The 15,725-nt window shown below is 39.5% G+C and overlaps 1 protein-coding gene across 1 annotated transcript in view; it reads right to left on the bottom strand.

Moving 5' to 3' along the window:
• Positions 1-1,865: 1,865 nt before the first annotated feature.
• TGFB2 (transforming growth factor beta 2) overlaps positions 1,866-15,725 on the bottom strand; it is an 84,101-nt gene continuing 70,241 nt past the window's right edge. Inside the window, exons 3-7 of the mRNA XM_081218878.1 lie at positions 11,442-11,574; positions 11,208-11,318; positions 9,497-9,674; positions 7,971-8,124; positions 1,866-4,669 (exon numbers count right to left, since the gene is read on the bottom strand). Coding sequence (XP_081075004.1) covers positions 4,511-4,669; positions 7,971-8,124; positions 9,497-9,674; positions 11,208-11,318; positions 11,442-11,574 — 735 coding nt within the window. The 3' untranslated portion in view covers positions 1,866-4,510. The remainder of the gene's footprint in view (positions 4,670-7,970; positions 8,125-9,496; positions 9,675-11,207; positions 11,319-11,441; positions 11,575-15,725) is intronic.

The following is a 15,725-nucleotide window of genomic DNA, read 5'->3' as shown; positions in this document are numbered from 1 at the left end:
TGTACTTTTAAATTTTCTAGTAACTGTATTAAAAAAGTAAAAAAGAAACAGGTGAAATAATTTCAATAATATACTTTATTTAATCCCATATATTCAAAATGGTATTATTTAGACATGGAATCAATATAAAAAAGTAATGAGATATTAGATATTCTTTCTCTTTTGTACTGTCTTCAAAATATGGTTTGGATATTACACCTTGGAATGTCTCAATTCAGATTCGCCATATTTCAGTTGCTTGAAAGCCACACGTGGCAAGTAGCTAGTGTACAGAACAATGAAGTTCTCGACCTTCCTCTTATAAACTGGGTGATCTTGGACATGTAATTTAACCATTCCGAGTCTGCTCATTTCCCTGTAAAATGGAGTTCTATCAAAAAAGCCTACATCGTAGGGTGACATGTGATGTTACGTAGGATAACAGAGAACAGTAGCTGGTGGGTGCTCAACAAACTGGGGTTCTCGGTATCATCATCTTAGAAAATGGGACCGTCAACTAACCGCCTTGTCTCTGTTACATTGAATTTCAGTCGGTGGACTGGAAGCAAAGCTTCACCTGAACATTTCCCCATGATTTTAAACAGTTTCTGGTCAGTCATGTAACCAAAAGGTTAAGAAATTGAGTGACAATATTCTCAGGAATAACTGATGGCCTGACTCATTGATGAGATTAGGGTCTGGAGGTTACACATTCAGTATCAAGAGGAAAGAGTGTGGCCCCTGGTTACAGTCTGAATAGATGTTAAAAAGCTGTTAAGACCACGATTTACTGACCATCATCTACAGGCCAAACACCAAAGTACTTTTCCCATGTCCATTTACTTAACAATAGCAAGGGCACAAAAACAAACACACAAAGCCCCATAAAGCAGGTAAATCTCATCTTCATTTTAAAGATAAGGAAACGAGGCTCAGAGTGGCTGACAAACTTACCAAGTTGATACAGCTCTTAGGTGACTCTTTTCATGACCTTATGATACCCTCTTATTCTCACACTTCAAATAAAGGTGATGGGGGCTGGGGTGATAGGCCTGGTACTGGCCCTCGGCAGAGAAGCACGAACAAATTGTTTTCAAGTGAAACACTTCCTCTGTCTATAACAGATGAGTATAAAAGATGAAACACAGAGTGTAGAAAAGGGAACCGTTTTCTGTTCTACCTAGACGTTTGAATGGACGGTTTGTTTCTAGGTGATGTTTAGAAAACAGGCACAAATTCGTTCTTTCATTAGATAAAGCAGGACAGCCAGATGGAGCCACAACGACTTTTTTTTATTACTTTGATTTATTGAGAGACTGGCAACTCACTTGCATATTCTGGTCTTGCAGGGAACAGCCAAGGAAGTTTGCGGGAATAGGGGTTTTTTGGTGCAGCGGTAGGGGAGAAATAGAGGAGTAGCTGCTCTCAAAGACCGACCCCAAAGAGCACGTGGCTCTTGTTATATCTGGCTGGCTCAGCAACTATCCAAGTTATGGGGCTACAGGGGATACTGTCTAGACCGTTCTTTTGGCCCTGGGGTTGGCAGAACATAGGATTAGAAAGCCAAAGCATGGTCCAAACAACTCTCTGCATTTTTTTTTTCTGGTAGACAGTCAAGCTGGATGGAAACTAAATATCCAACAATTACCAAATAGCAATAAACAAGGGAATAAAAAGACTGCACAGGGCTTTCTTCAGGCCTTGATAGATACATCCTGGCTCTTGAACTCTAAATCATGACATCTCTGGACTGAACCTCTCTGAGGAAAAAAAAAAAGCAAGATCTTAAAGCTGGTATGACTTTTCTAGCTTGAGATCATGCTCCCTGAATCAGAAGTGTTCTCTGGTCTCCAGGATGATACCAGGACAGGAAAAACACATCGACATATAATTGAAATAATTTATTTACCACTAGAGCACCACAAAAACAGACATACATTGTGTTAAAATACAGCGTAATCAGTCATCAAAATACAAAACAGCTATTCTTATGTTCCATTTTTTTAAAAAAAAATCATGCCAACCATAAAATCGTATTGCTGTTTATCACAGAAAAACTGCAGGCCAAACCCACCCACATACTAACATTTTCCCCACTCCCTCCCCTCTCATAGCAATATTTACTTATGGGAAATAAAGGCCTTATAAAACCCCCAAACTAAAAAAAAAAAAAAAAAAAGATTCAAGAGATCTTAAAATAGAGCATTTAAAATATTATCAGTGCATTCATGAGGAAAGACAAAATAATACAAAACAAAATGTCATTCTATCGAGAGGAAAATACCTGCAGAAATAAAAGTGATTTACATAGAATAGATAGAAAAGTGGAAGAGAAAAAAAAAATCAACACACTCCAATCTGGGATTGGGTTACATCCAACCCAAGGGTTGTTTGGTATTGTGGCATCCTATCTCTTGCTTTTCCAGTTTTCAAACAAATCCAATTTGTCATTTTAATAATGGTCAGGAAATTCCAAAAAAGAAGTACACTATATCAAACAAACAACTTCACGCTGGATTCACACCTCATTGTGCTGCTCTTTAGGTAAAACTGCAAATATTCCATTGACTTACTATTAATTGTTATCCTAAAGCTAAATAAGAGACAACTGACAAACTGACATATCCTACAACCCCTGACATAAGTTTACCTCCTCTGCAAAAATGTGGCAAATCATGTATTTCAGCAAGGTAAATTCTAACCTCTGATTTGATAACTCTCACTCAGAGGAAAGAAAGGATTTTTTGATCATGAGAGAATTTGCCTAGTGCCTTTTCAACCTTCAAAGAACATCTATAAAAACCTTAACTTCAGTGAAATAAACTACATGACTTATGCTGACCTGGGCTTTTTTTCTTCCTTAAAAAAAAAAATCAACTAAAATGCAAATCTTTCCATTTCTCCCTGAACACTAAAAACTCGATTAAAGAAAAAGTTGTTTCCTATGAACTGTCTGCTCTTTTATAACAGTAGAATTCTGTGGAAATACTGATTAAACCAAGTTAGAGAAAACTTTCTTAACCCAGTCACCAACATTCTGAGTTCCAGTCAGATCCTTAAGCCCTTGCTAAAACTAGAACATTTCACCTCAATTATCTATGTATCTATAATCCCCAATTTCCCTAAAATAGAAGATTGTTAATGTCTGAACTGATTAGTAATGATGCTTAGAAAATGAAGGAAAACTACATCTTTTTATAAAAGAAAAAAAAAAGGACAAGTGGACTCAGGTAGCTTATGTCATAATAATGGACAATGCAAAAGCACAGGTGGAACAAATACTATCAAACATGTATTTGTAGTGCAAGTCAAAATACAGGGGCTTTACTCAAAAGTACTGGCCAGCTAAGGGAAACACACAATTCTGAACAATCATTAAAAAGGGCCCAAATTTAAGTCCAATCTAAATCAGAGTTGACATTATTACAGAACATTAAAAATATGGTAAAAATTTATACATTACACAATAAAGTAATTAATGTTTTGATTTCATTGTTTGCAAAAGAGATCTGCAGATGTGTTTCCAATTATACTGGCTTCTATACCCATCTATTGTAGTAATATAGGTATGGTTACATACACCAAAATGAAGGAAAAATCTAGAGCATAGCTATACAGCAATACTTTAAGGTCTGAAGTTTGACCAGTACATATCAAAACATTTCAACATTTCACTGGTTGACTAAACTGACAAAGAACAATTTACAATTAAAAAGGAAAAAAAAATCTTACAGACTTATTCTGACCGAAAGTTTCCTTTATTAACAGGCTTTTCAGTTTTGAACCTTACAAGAAGCTTCCTCCGGCAGTTGGTAGAGAGCATGTGTTTTCAGGGTCTTGTCTTCATGCAGACTTGCTCGGTCATATAATATGTCACTTGCATTTTTCATCCCGTTAATATGACCTCTTTTTTTTTGCTGGCTTGTTTGAGTTCAAGTTCCTTAAGCCATCCATGAGTTTCTGGCAAAGTATTTGGTCTCCACTTTATACACCTGTTTTATTTTCCAAGGGCAATGAAATGTTCATTATATAGTAACACACAATAAATAACTCACTGTTAACTCTAAGTAAGAATGGGAAGGATGCTTATTGCATAGCAATACAGAAAAATCAAGTGAGGCGTGGGATAAAAACGTATGTACAGCAACTCCACTTAACGGGATTTTCCTGTTTTTGTTTTCTTTCACATAATTAACACTAACAAATTCTTCCAGTGTTTATTTTTTTTTCTCAAGAAAAAAAGGTTTTGCTTCTTGTCTCTCTCACTTACAGAGTAGGTAAAATATAGAATAAAGCCTTCAACTTTTTTTTGTTTGTTTGTTTCAGATGCCAGTTTTAACAAACAGGACACAAACTTCCAAAGTGTTGGAACTAGTACCGCTTTTTCAAATTTTTTTTAAACACTGATGAAGCAAGGCTCTCTCGTGTTGTCTTGTTACAAACATTGCCTTTGTCACTATCATCATCATCATCATCATCATCATTATCATCATCACTCTTTGATTATCGTCTTGTCACTTTTCCAAGAATCTTAGCTGCATTTGCAAGACTTTACGATCATATTAGAAAGCTGTTCAATCTTGGGTGTTTTGCCGATGTAGTAGAGAATGGTGAGCGGTTCTAAATCCTGGGACACACAGCAAGGGGAAGCAGATGCTTCTGGATTTATGGTATTATATAAGCTGAGAACCTGAAAGGACACAGGAGAAGAAAGAAAACATACGAATAGACCAAAAAAAACAGGCCATTATTTTTTAATAGAACCATCACACATGGTTATCTTATCAGTCACAGCACTGCGTAGGCAATTTAGATTATTTGGGGCTTACACTTCCCTTTACTTATTTTCCAATTATAGTCAAATGGGTAGGCATCCTGAGGAATCCCTGAATTCACCATTTTCCTACAGAATCCTTTTCTCATACATTGTAAACAAATACTTCTGTAAAAGTCAGATTAGACAAAATTGCTCATTCAACAGATTTTCCAGTTTTTCCAAGGAGTCTTTACTTTGATCACTACTTTGCTGACCATACTTCCCAGGCCCTCAGAAAACTTGGTCCAAATACCAAACTTGGTATTTCGCCTTGTGTCTACACTTCTTTGTAACTGAAGTTGTTTCATGAGTAGTTTCAATCCCCACCTAGATGAAGAGTTCGCTTGAGGTCAGGGACTCTACACACATCTTTTTTTAACCTTATAGCCCTAGTGAGTCTTCTCTGGACAAAATCAAAACAAGAGTCACATGCTAGGTGAAGAAATGAATACATGGATAAACAGGAGAATAACATTTTTTATTAAAACTCTCATCAGAGCTTTAATCTACCCTTAGGTAGAGCAAAAGACACCTGTCTGCAGTGTGAAATCTTCCTAGGCTAAGTGTCTTCTCAGGCCAATTTAATGTCACCTAAATTTTCATTTAAAATAAAAGAAAGATCAAAGCCTTTTCATTTTTCATTGCTTCATAAATACAATCATGCTAAGAACGACCTCAGAAGAAATCTATATTCTTTTTTTTTTTTTTTTTTTTTTTTGCTGTACGCGGGCCTCTCACTGCTGTGGCCTCTCCCGTTGCGGAGCACAGGCTCCGGACACACAGGCTCCACGGCCATGGCTCGCGGGCCCAGCCGCTGCGCGGCATGTGGGATCTTCCGGGATAGGGGCACGAACCCGTGTCCCCTGCATCGGCAGGCGGACTCTCAACCACTGCGCCACCAGGGAAGCCCAGAAATCTATATTCTTAATTATTCACTTTGTTACATTTTTCTTAAAATAATAATAATAATCAATCCTCCATTTAGCTTTCCATGTGGTAAATGGTAGTGGCTAAGTTGGAGGAGTGAATAGTCAGTCTTAGAATGAAAAGAAAGTTCTATGGTTAGTGCTATACCTTTAACCCCATCCTATATCAAAGGGGTATGTGACTTCTACCAACGGAAGTATGGAGCTTCCCCAGTGATGATAAAGAGACATTTCCAAGGATGCCATTAATGTGTTAATCAAACAGCGAGTGACCTTTTCCTCGAGATTCACTGCAATGTTTTCAGCCTAAGACAGAAGATCTGTTCAGCACAGCAACACTGACTACTTTATTAAGCTACCTCTGGCTTTTTGGGTAACTGTCCAAACCACATATTTGTGATCATGACAGTGATTCTTCCTCTCTCCTTGAAAAACAAGCATGGTCTCAGCCTTCACACACTCCCTCTGTGTATCAGGGAGGAGAATTATGTTTCTACTTGGCAACTGGGTCTTGCCCACATTACAGCTACTGTTGCCACAGCCCAGCTGAAGCAGCCTGGCCAGAGAGCTCAGACCAAAGGGACAGGCATGAGCAAGCTTCCCTCACGTGGCCAAGCACGTGGTCAGCCCAGAGAGCCAAAACCTCCAGGGGTGTCAGGAAAACAGCTGAAGGAAAGGGAGCCGTATTTGTCAATTGAAAGTTTAGCATATGTAAGCGTTTATCAATAAATAGACTTCATGCTCCACCAACACAAGATTTTTTCAGCTGAATTCAAGAGGAATTTTATAATACAGATTATCTAAAATCATTGGTATCCCCCAAACTCTTGAGTTCAGCTGAACGCATTATGTGGCCTTTTTGGCAGGAGATTCATTTTCCTATCCTGCAGTGAAGGCAATTTTTCTAATGTTTCTTTAATAAGGAGATTTACAGAGGCATAACCCCAACGTGTAGCCACATTTCAGGAATTAAAGACGAAGTGAACGAAGGCCTGGTTATAAAACAAGGAGGCCTGCGTTCCAAGCTCTGGTTTGTCACCAACTGTTTGCTCCTGGGCAAGTCATCTACTTGATCTAGACTTCAATTGCTTTAAAAAAATGAAAGGTTTGAACAAGAGAGCCTATTATTTTTTTGTATTTTATTTTATTATTACTTCATTTTATTCTATATTTTTATTGAAGTATAGTTGATTTACAATGTTGTGTTAGTTTCAGGTATACAGCAAAGTGATTCAGTTATGTGTGTGTGTGTGTGTGTGTGTGTATATATATATATTCTTTTTCAGATTCTTTTCCCTTATACATTGTTACAAAATATTGAGTATAGTTCTCTGTGCTATACAGTAGGTCCTTGTTGTTTATTTATTTTATATATAGTACTACAGGATGGGACAAGATAACTTATGAAGTCCTTTCCATCTCTAAAAATCCTCCATGACTAGGCACCAAAAAGACGCATTTGGACAAATATCATTATTACATAGAAAAAGTCTTTGCTAATCTGGGCTGGGAACCCATGGCATCCAATCTAGGACCTGCCTTCTGAATTAGCCTTCATTCCTCATTGAAGTAACTTAATAAAATATTCAGATTCTCATTTACTTTGGGTTATATTCAAAACGACTGGGAGATACTGATTTTCAAATCACTGTTACATATATCATCTTTATGTTCTTCACATCCACTCTCGAGTTGGACATTATTATTTCAAAAATAATTTTTAATACAGACATTCCTTTTTACTGATAAGAAAACTGAGGTTCAGAGAAGTTAAATGATTTTATAACTGTCATACACTAGTGAATCCCTCTGCCAAAGCATCTACTGAAGTCCTCAATGTTCTTTCGAATATGACAGTCCCTGATGAAGGTGATAACGGATCCTTTTTTTAGCTGGAGACCTGGGTCCCTGCACATCTTAACAGCACATGACACTAAGTGATATATTGATCCTACCTATTTATGCTTACAGCTGTTAAGAATATAAAACAAAGAAAAAATTAAACTGTCCTCAAGTTGCTTGTAATCTAATTGGGAAGGCCAGACCTACTGTCCAAACTCATCAGTGTTACTTTCTGAGTTCACCTACAGATTACATTTTTTTCTCATCATTCAAACCGGTGTCTCCAGCACCCATTTACGTGTGATGACAAAAGGGCACCAGGCTATTTAGAATTCATGTGGAAATACTATCAGCAGGTACATATTAGCAGCCCAAGAATAGAAGAGACAAGTGAGGCCCGTACTTACCCTACTGTGCTGAGTGTCTGAGCTCCACAGATACGGGCACGCTCCAGCACAGAAGTTGGCATTGTACCCTTTAGGCTCATGTATCCATTTCCACCCAAGATCCCTCTTGAAATCAATGTAAAGTGGGCGTAGGCAACAATTATCCTGCACATTTCTAATAAAAGAAAGAGCAATGGAGATTTCAAAGCTGATTTCACCCCAATCCCCCTGCCCCTCATCCCAAACCAGGAAAATGACTCATTCATTTATTCAACAAATATGTATGAGCAAATACCACGGGCCAGGTTTTAATGGTTGAACTGCAATCTCAAGAGACTGTCATGATGAGGTGTGATGGTGATTCGCTGGACTCCCTTGCGAGTTCTATGCCCCGACCCACTTATCTGTGACCTCAAAAATCAAACCCTTCCCTTAAATGATGAGATATAAGCAGAGACGTGGCAGACGGAGACCAAGCCCCTTCCAACCTACGGTGCACAGTTTTGCCATCCATCCTCTATTGCCTTTTCAAATGCAAAATGGATGAAGTACAATAGGTATTTACAGAGAACAATCTAAGGCATTTTCCTTTGAGAAGAAATCCTTTACTTCATTTCCTGTTCCTGGATCTAGGAATGAACTAGAGATCAAGAAACACGGAGTCTTACTTAGAGCAACCACTGGTTCTGGCAACCAAAAAACACCCTTTTTCTTGTGAACTCAGACACTTTGAGCACTTTATCAGTGAGGACCCCTCACCACCCCACAGCTCCTACTACACTTGCTAAGAAACCACAGAAAAGGGGAACTCCCTGGTGGTCCAGTGGTTAGGACTCCGTGCTCCCAATGCAGGGGGCATGAGTTCAATCCCTGGTCAGGAAATTAAGATCCCCACAAGTCACTAAGGCCCCTGCAAGCTGCACCTGTGGCACGGCCAAAAGAAAAACGAAAAAGAAAAAGATACAGAAGAACATTCACACTTTCCCTCCATGAATTCATGTGGAAATGGGAGATAAATTTATGTTACCCTCCTTTCTCATATTCTCTAGTAAAAGACACGACAAATAGCATCCTTCTTCTGTCTCTCTCATCACAGTTACTGTGAAGAAGGTTTGACCATGGGTACCTTGCAGGGAGAGTGAAGGCTTCTACAGGTGGTGAGTCTCCCCAGTTAGGGACCCGCCATCCTGCACCTCAAATCAACCTAACTTTGCTCTGGGGAACAGACAGCTCCTTTTCTTCTTCAGCCTCAAAGTACTTCGGAGGGATTTGGGAAAAAAGTTCAGGGGGCTAGTTTTCTCCCTTCACAGTAGATTCATTGTTAAAGAACTGATGAATACAGCATAGAAATAACTGTTTAAACCCCCGGAAAGGATGATGTTACAAAATACGATGGCTCTACTTTTCTAGTCCTGGTTTTATGCAATGAGTTGCAGTTCAAGTCCATTTTTAGGAAAAAAAAAAGAAAAGAAAAGAAAAAGGGGGCAAAAGCAGTACAAAAGTTAAACAAACACAGTTACTTTTTGTTTTCTTTTTATTTCCTTTACCTAAAGCAATAGGCTGCATCCAAAGCACGCTTCTTCCGCCGGTTGGACTGTTGTGACTCAAGTCTGTAGGAGGGTAACAACATTAGCAGGAGATGTGGGGTCTTCCCACTGTTTTTTTTCCTAGTGGACTTTATTGTTTTCTGATCACCACTCGTATATGTGGAGGTGCCATCAATACCTTGAAAAAATGCATTCGGGTAATAAACATTTAGCTTCACCTTCATCAAATAGAATCAGCCATATCTTTTTTTTTTCCTTTGTCTATTGTCACAAATAGCAGTGATGACCACACAGCAGCAGCAGCTGGCTCACTCCCCACGGCAATGGATAGGACTAGTGCAGGTGACAAGGAACACGGCTAAATGGGACTCATGTCAGAAGGTATTTCAGTGTCCAAGGCAGGGCCTGTTGGTTATGAAAGTCACTACAGAAGAAGTATTTGACCACTAGTCCAAGGGCAATCTCGACTGTTTATTTTAGTCAGTCCTCAGTGTAGGCTCTGCTCAACCTCTCAACGACTGATGACACGGCCATACGACGTGTCACCCACTGGTCCCCTCTCTTCCTAGGACTGCTCAAGTCAAAAGACTTCCCTGATGAACCTAAACTGAGACTTACACCAAATTGCAGTGAATGAGGTTCAAGTGAAACAGAAGTCACCCACCCTTACCTAATGCTATTTTGGGAAGCTGTGAAGAAAGGTTTTTTTTCATTGATTTTATGACATTCTCAACACCTTCCTGATTCCATCTGAGATGGAGAAACTCAAGCTCCCCAAAGCACACTCAGGAGACTGCCAGCTTAAGCATTTAATCTCCATACTCTAGAGAATCATGACTAGGTTAGAGACTGAAATAGATCTCTAGACCGCTGGGAGTATTTTTCCATGAGCAAGGCCCACTGGAGCCTTCTGCCAATGGATGGAGGTCCCAGGTGGGGTGAGTTAGGAAAGGGCCATCAGCTCCCTAACCTGGTGGTGTGGAGCCAGTGCTGCGCCCACAATTGGTCCAGACTCCCCTCTCACCTCTTGTCCTCCAACGACTTGTTATCTAACATAAGACATGACTTGAACCCTTGGCATCTCCTCATCCTCTTTGACTTTTGACTAATTCACTAAAAGGTGAGCAAGACTAGGGGGGGCAACTAAAACCTTGTTATGTGTTTATAAACTATTATGAAAGTCTGATAAGGAAGCCACTTGGAATATTGGGCACCAACTAGAAAAGGGGGTGTGTTCTGGTACAGGTCAGGTTAGTTACAGAGGCTGTGGTGGGAGAGGACGTTCTCTGTGAGATACAGTGGTGGCTTCCCGACAACGTTGGGTTTTGGGGGGGATAATCAATGGATGTCCTTGAATGCATGTGATCTTCTTCTTCTGTAATATTAGCATAGATGGAATGTTGGTTTGCTCAAGTGAAGAATAAAGGGCTGAACAGGCTATTTAAGAGTCTGGAAGGTTGGTAAGTCTGTCAGTTAGTACTGCCAAGTCATCACAGGGCATCGAGCAGCATAAACTGGGAAGGAATCCCTTTCTTCCAATCCTTTCTGCCTTCATATATATTTCCCCAACCATATCTCTGCCCAAACAAATGAAACTCCCCAGGCCTCACCCAGCCATCTCATTTTCACATGCAAACTGACCTCATTCCCCCAGAAGGTTATCAACAGAGGCCCTTCCCTCCCCCACCTCATACGCCCCAGTTTCAGTTACCTGCAAATCGTGCTTCTAGTTCTTCACTTTTGTTGGGGATGATGTAATTATTCGATGGTACAAAGGTGCAGCAGGGACAGTGTAAACTTATTTTAAATCCCAGATTCCTGTCTGGAAAACATTAAGTTAAGGAGGTCATTTTTCTGTGCATCTAATACCCCTCAATCTGCAATCAACTTGCAATAACTTGGGATCACTGAACATCGAAGGAGGAGAACAGAGGGCGGTGGTCACCTTTATGGTGGAGCCATTCGTGAACAGCATCAGTGACGTCGAAGGAGAGCCATTCACCTTCTGCTCTGGTTTTCACGACTTTGCTGTCGATGTAGCGCTGAGTTGGAGATGTTAAATCTTTGGATTTGAGAATCTAGAGGAGGAAAGGGCAAGTGAAAAAAGCTCAGCTGGCATACTGACAGCATGACTAAACACAAACCATTAACAGTATTCCAGTTCATTATCTAAATTTAGTCCCACTCCAGTCTATCCATGTATTGTCATCTCACTAGCATGTCCACATGCAGAAAAACATAACACCAGGCCATGTGCCATGAAAAACAGAGCTACTAAATCAGCTGTGTGTTATGATAAAGGTGACAGGAACCATAAAGTCAAGTGTCTCAAAGAAAGTGACAGTAATTATTTTCCTCTACTGACATACTTTGCATGATTTCAGCCATAAATTCTATGCTATTAAGTTAATGGTTTTGTTGTCCTGCTTCCCTGCTTATTTCATTTGGGGAGCTGGGATGTGGGGAGGGGCTGGAGGACGGGTCCAGGTCAGAGGATCCAGGCTCACCCTCAGAAGGCTCTGAATTATAAATCTTCTTCTAATAGAGAGAGAAAGGTCCTAACCTTGGTTCCTAGATCCACCGCCATTAAAATATGTGGCACGCCTCAGCTTTTGAGGTAGGTCTTGAGCTGGGATTTTTACCCTCCCTGTGACTTGTTATGATTTATAAAAATATTCCATATCCCGCAGACAAAGAATAAATTTGGGCAGGAGCCGTCTGGCACAGTGTGGAGGGAGAGTTTGAAAGGAAATCAGCCTGAACGCTGAGAATTTAGAAGGATGCATTTATTTCAAATAAGTTAAGAGTAACTGCAGTATGTTCTTAGGTTTCTATAGGAAGTGAACATTTTAGGTTGGGTTTTTTTCTTTAATTCTGTCTGTCTTTAAATGATACTCTTTTATGAACCCGTCAAACCACGACCCTAAGTCTCCAAGAACTATATTAAATCCCTACCCAAACCTGTATCCTGCCTTTCCTCAGTACTTACGGGCTCAAGCCCTGTTGTTTTATACTTCCTTTCCTGAGATTGAGTCTAACCGTTCTGTGGTCATTTCATATATACATGTTTGGTCTCTCCAACAAGTTCATAAACCCTCCCAGGGCAAGGATCATGTCTTCAATTTGATATCATTTCAAAGCACAGCACTCGATTTAATCAATGTCTATTAAATGACTACCTGCATATCTAGAAGACTGATTTATTCTCCTTTAAACCTTGTAAAAAAAAAAGCATAATCCCCCTGCTGATTTTACAATGCACTTTCCTTCCATGTGTGCACATAATTTGTTTCAAGTAGTTTGACAACAAACGCTTCCTGGAACATCTGGCATTATAGTGGACTTTTTTTTTTTTTTTCCTGGATTGAGTAAGTATAGAAAAGGGGGAAAAATCATACAATTGGACTTCGGGTGCCCTCATGAATTTTAAACCAACCCTACCCTACAAACCTGCCCCTAAGGTCCAGCAAAGCCCACGAGGGAAGAGAATCTTGGGGCAATCATGATGTTACCATAGGCAAGAGATGCCCTTTGTGAGTCAATGACTTAAGGGCTGGGCACATGAGCTCTGAGCTTGGAGCATACTATTGCATTTAATTTAGTCCTGAAAACATTCTTGTCAGGTAGATGAAGGAAAGTGAGACTCAGAGAGGTTAAGTAACTTGCCCAAAGCTTCACAGTGAATGAGTGATTTAAAGCAACCCCAGGTCATTTTTCCTCCTTCAATGCTGGATTTTTGAAGACCAAAAGAGTTGTGGGAGTCAGGCTGGATTATGGTCCACCCCACCCCTTCCCAGATGCCAGGGAACACTCAACGACAGAGGCAAACATTTCTAATAAGCTTAGAGTAAATGTTGGTACAAGTTGAAAATATCCCATGTGGAACACATACGCAGTTAATGCTGATAAAAACCTATAATTTTCCAGATATAACCTGACAGCAGTCAATCCTCTGGAAATGAAACCTTGCCTTGAAAACACTCCTAGTTGGGCAAATAAGACACCCCTTTATCCAATTCAGAATAAACAGTAAAATTCACCTAACACAGGATAACAATGGTGAAACAATAGTTGAGAAGAAATTTCAGGCATTTCCATCTGCCTCGTTGACTAAAGACTAGTAACATTCCCCAAACTCACTTTTCTGTCTTTAAATTTCTTCCCCTACCTGACTTTCTATAATGATGCATTATTTCATAATGCTTTGTGTATTTATTTGCTTTGTTCCTAATTAGCATGGTGTATAGCTTATTCATCTTCATATCCCTAACACACACAGACACACTGTCTAGAATGAAACATTGCTTTCATTGTTGAATTAATTACATATGATAATATATATCTATATCATATAGCAAATATCTACAATATCTATGAGATATATGTGTATATATCTCATATCTTAAGACACCACATATACACACATGCCTATATACATGTATGTATACACATGTATGTGTATAAACAATCTCACTAAAAACACAGAACTTTATTTTTAAAGTCATGACCACATTGACCAAGTGGGCAGAAAAAAACACACACTGGCAAATCTATGGAAATTTTTCATCTCATACAGAAGAAGTAAATCTAGATTATCTGGCTTTAAAAGCAGATGAAGGGGGAGCAAAGAGATTCTTAATTTCTTTTCTTTTTAAATCTCCTTAGAAGATAAGTGCTTCCTCAGTCACAGAACACTGGTAAGTTCTGACACTGGACAACTTCATACTCTCACACAGGGGAAAGGTCCTCCATATCTTTTTACTAGTTCAAGAACAGGCCAGTTGAAACCACCCAAGAAAGATAGCTAGTGAACTACATAATTCTGAAACAGAGAAGTGACTTTGGTCTTGTGGGTTTGTTGTCTTGAACTTTATGGCCAAGTAGTTCTTAAACCCACTTGTTGCAGTTTAACTCTATTCTTTCTTATCCAGCCCTCAGTGGAAACAGGAAACAGCTGCTTTCCATCACTCATAGAATATCCCTCATATTCTTGGAGACTATTATTAAGTCCCCCTCAGCATGCTCAGTCTCCCTCTCTAAGCTAAATAAACCCAGTTCCTTTAGCCCATATTTAGAGGGGCAATTTCCCAAACCTTTAATCATTTGGGTCGCCAACAAGGATGGATGATGCTGTATAAAAGTACTCCTCCTACAGCTTGGTGATTTCATTTCAGAACTGGCTAGAAAACCTTCTAATCACATCCCAAAGTCTTTTTTTTTTTTTGACCATCTTTATTGGAGTATAATTGCTCTACAATGGTGTGTTAGTTTCTGCTTTATAACAAAGTGAATCAGTTATACATATACATATGTTCCCATATCTCTTCCCTCTTGCGTCTCCCTCCCTCCCACCCTCCCTATCCCACCCCTCTAGGTGGTCACAAACCACTGAGCTGATCTCCCTGTGCTATGCAGCTGCTTCCCACTAGCTATCTATTTTACATTTGGTAGTGTATATATGTCCATGCCACTCTCTCGCTTTGTCACAGCTTACCCTTCCCCCTCCCCATATCCTCAAGTCTTGAATCTTAACCTGAATGTATTTTCTTTCTAAGAAAGAAAGAATTCTTTCTTTCCCTATTCTTTGTTTATCTTCCATTTATCGCCCATGCTAGGTGAAGCTGTAAGGGAAGAAAATTAACCTACGGCTCTTATCGATTAGAACTTTCTTAAATTCAAGAGTTGATACAAAAATGACCACCTCGGTCAACTTCCCATTCTATTTTAGCCTTTGCTGTGGACCTTTTTCCAGTCTCCCAACAAGTGTATTGAATTTTAACAGTCCTGGATGTGCAGCTGTTTTTTTTTTTTTCTAGAGCCACAGTCATTTCTAAATTCCTTTATATATCTTATCATGACAAAGGTAATTTAATTGAATGGTAAAAGCTCTCTTAACTGACCTCCATTTGACTGGACATATAATATATTAACTAATATTCTCCATTTGTTCTGTAATAGGTATTGGCTGATGCCCAGCGCACCCTGGGGCTTATTGCCAGAAAGCTACTCTCTAGTATGTTACAAGGACTTCTGGTCATATCAGTTGAGCTGCGTGCTTAGCAAGTATCAATTGTATATGTTTCTAAACCTGTTTATGATTGTTGGACTTGATATTGTATTTTTTTGACCACGCAACATGCGGGATCTTAGTTCCCCAACCAGGGATTGAACCCGCACCCCCCGCATTGGAAGTGTGGAGTCTTAACCACTGGACCACCAGGGAATCCAT

The sequence above is a fragment of the Mesoplodon bidens genome (genome assembly GCF_964165515.1).
Source record: "Mesoplodon bidens genome assembly, chromosome: 2".
Taxonomy (NCBI): Eukaryota; Metazoa; Chordata; class Mammalia; order Artiodactyla; family Ziphiidae; genus Mesoplodon; species Mesoplodon bidens.
The sequence above is the reverse complement of the archived record's forward strand: the minus strand, read 5'-3'. Positions and strand labels throughout refer to the sequence as shown.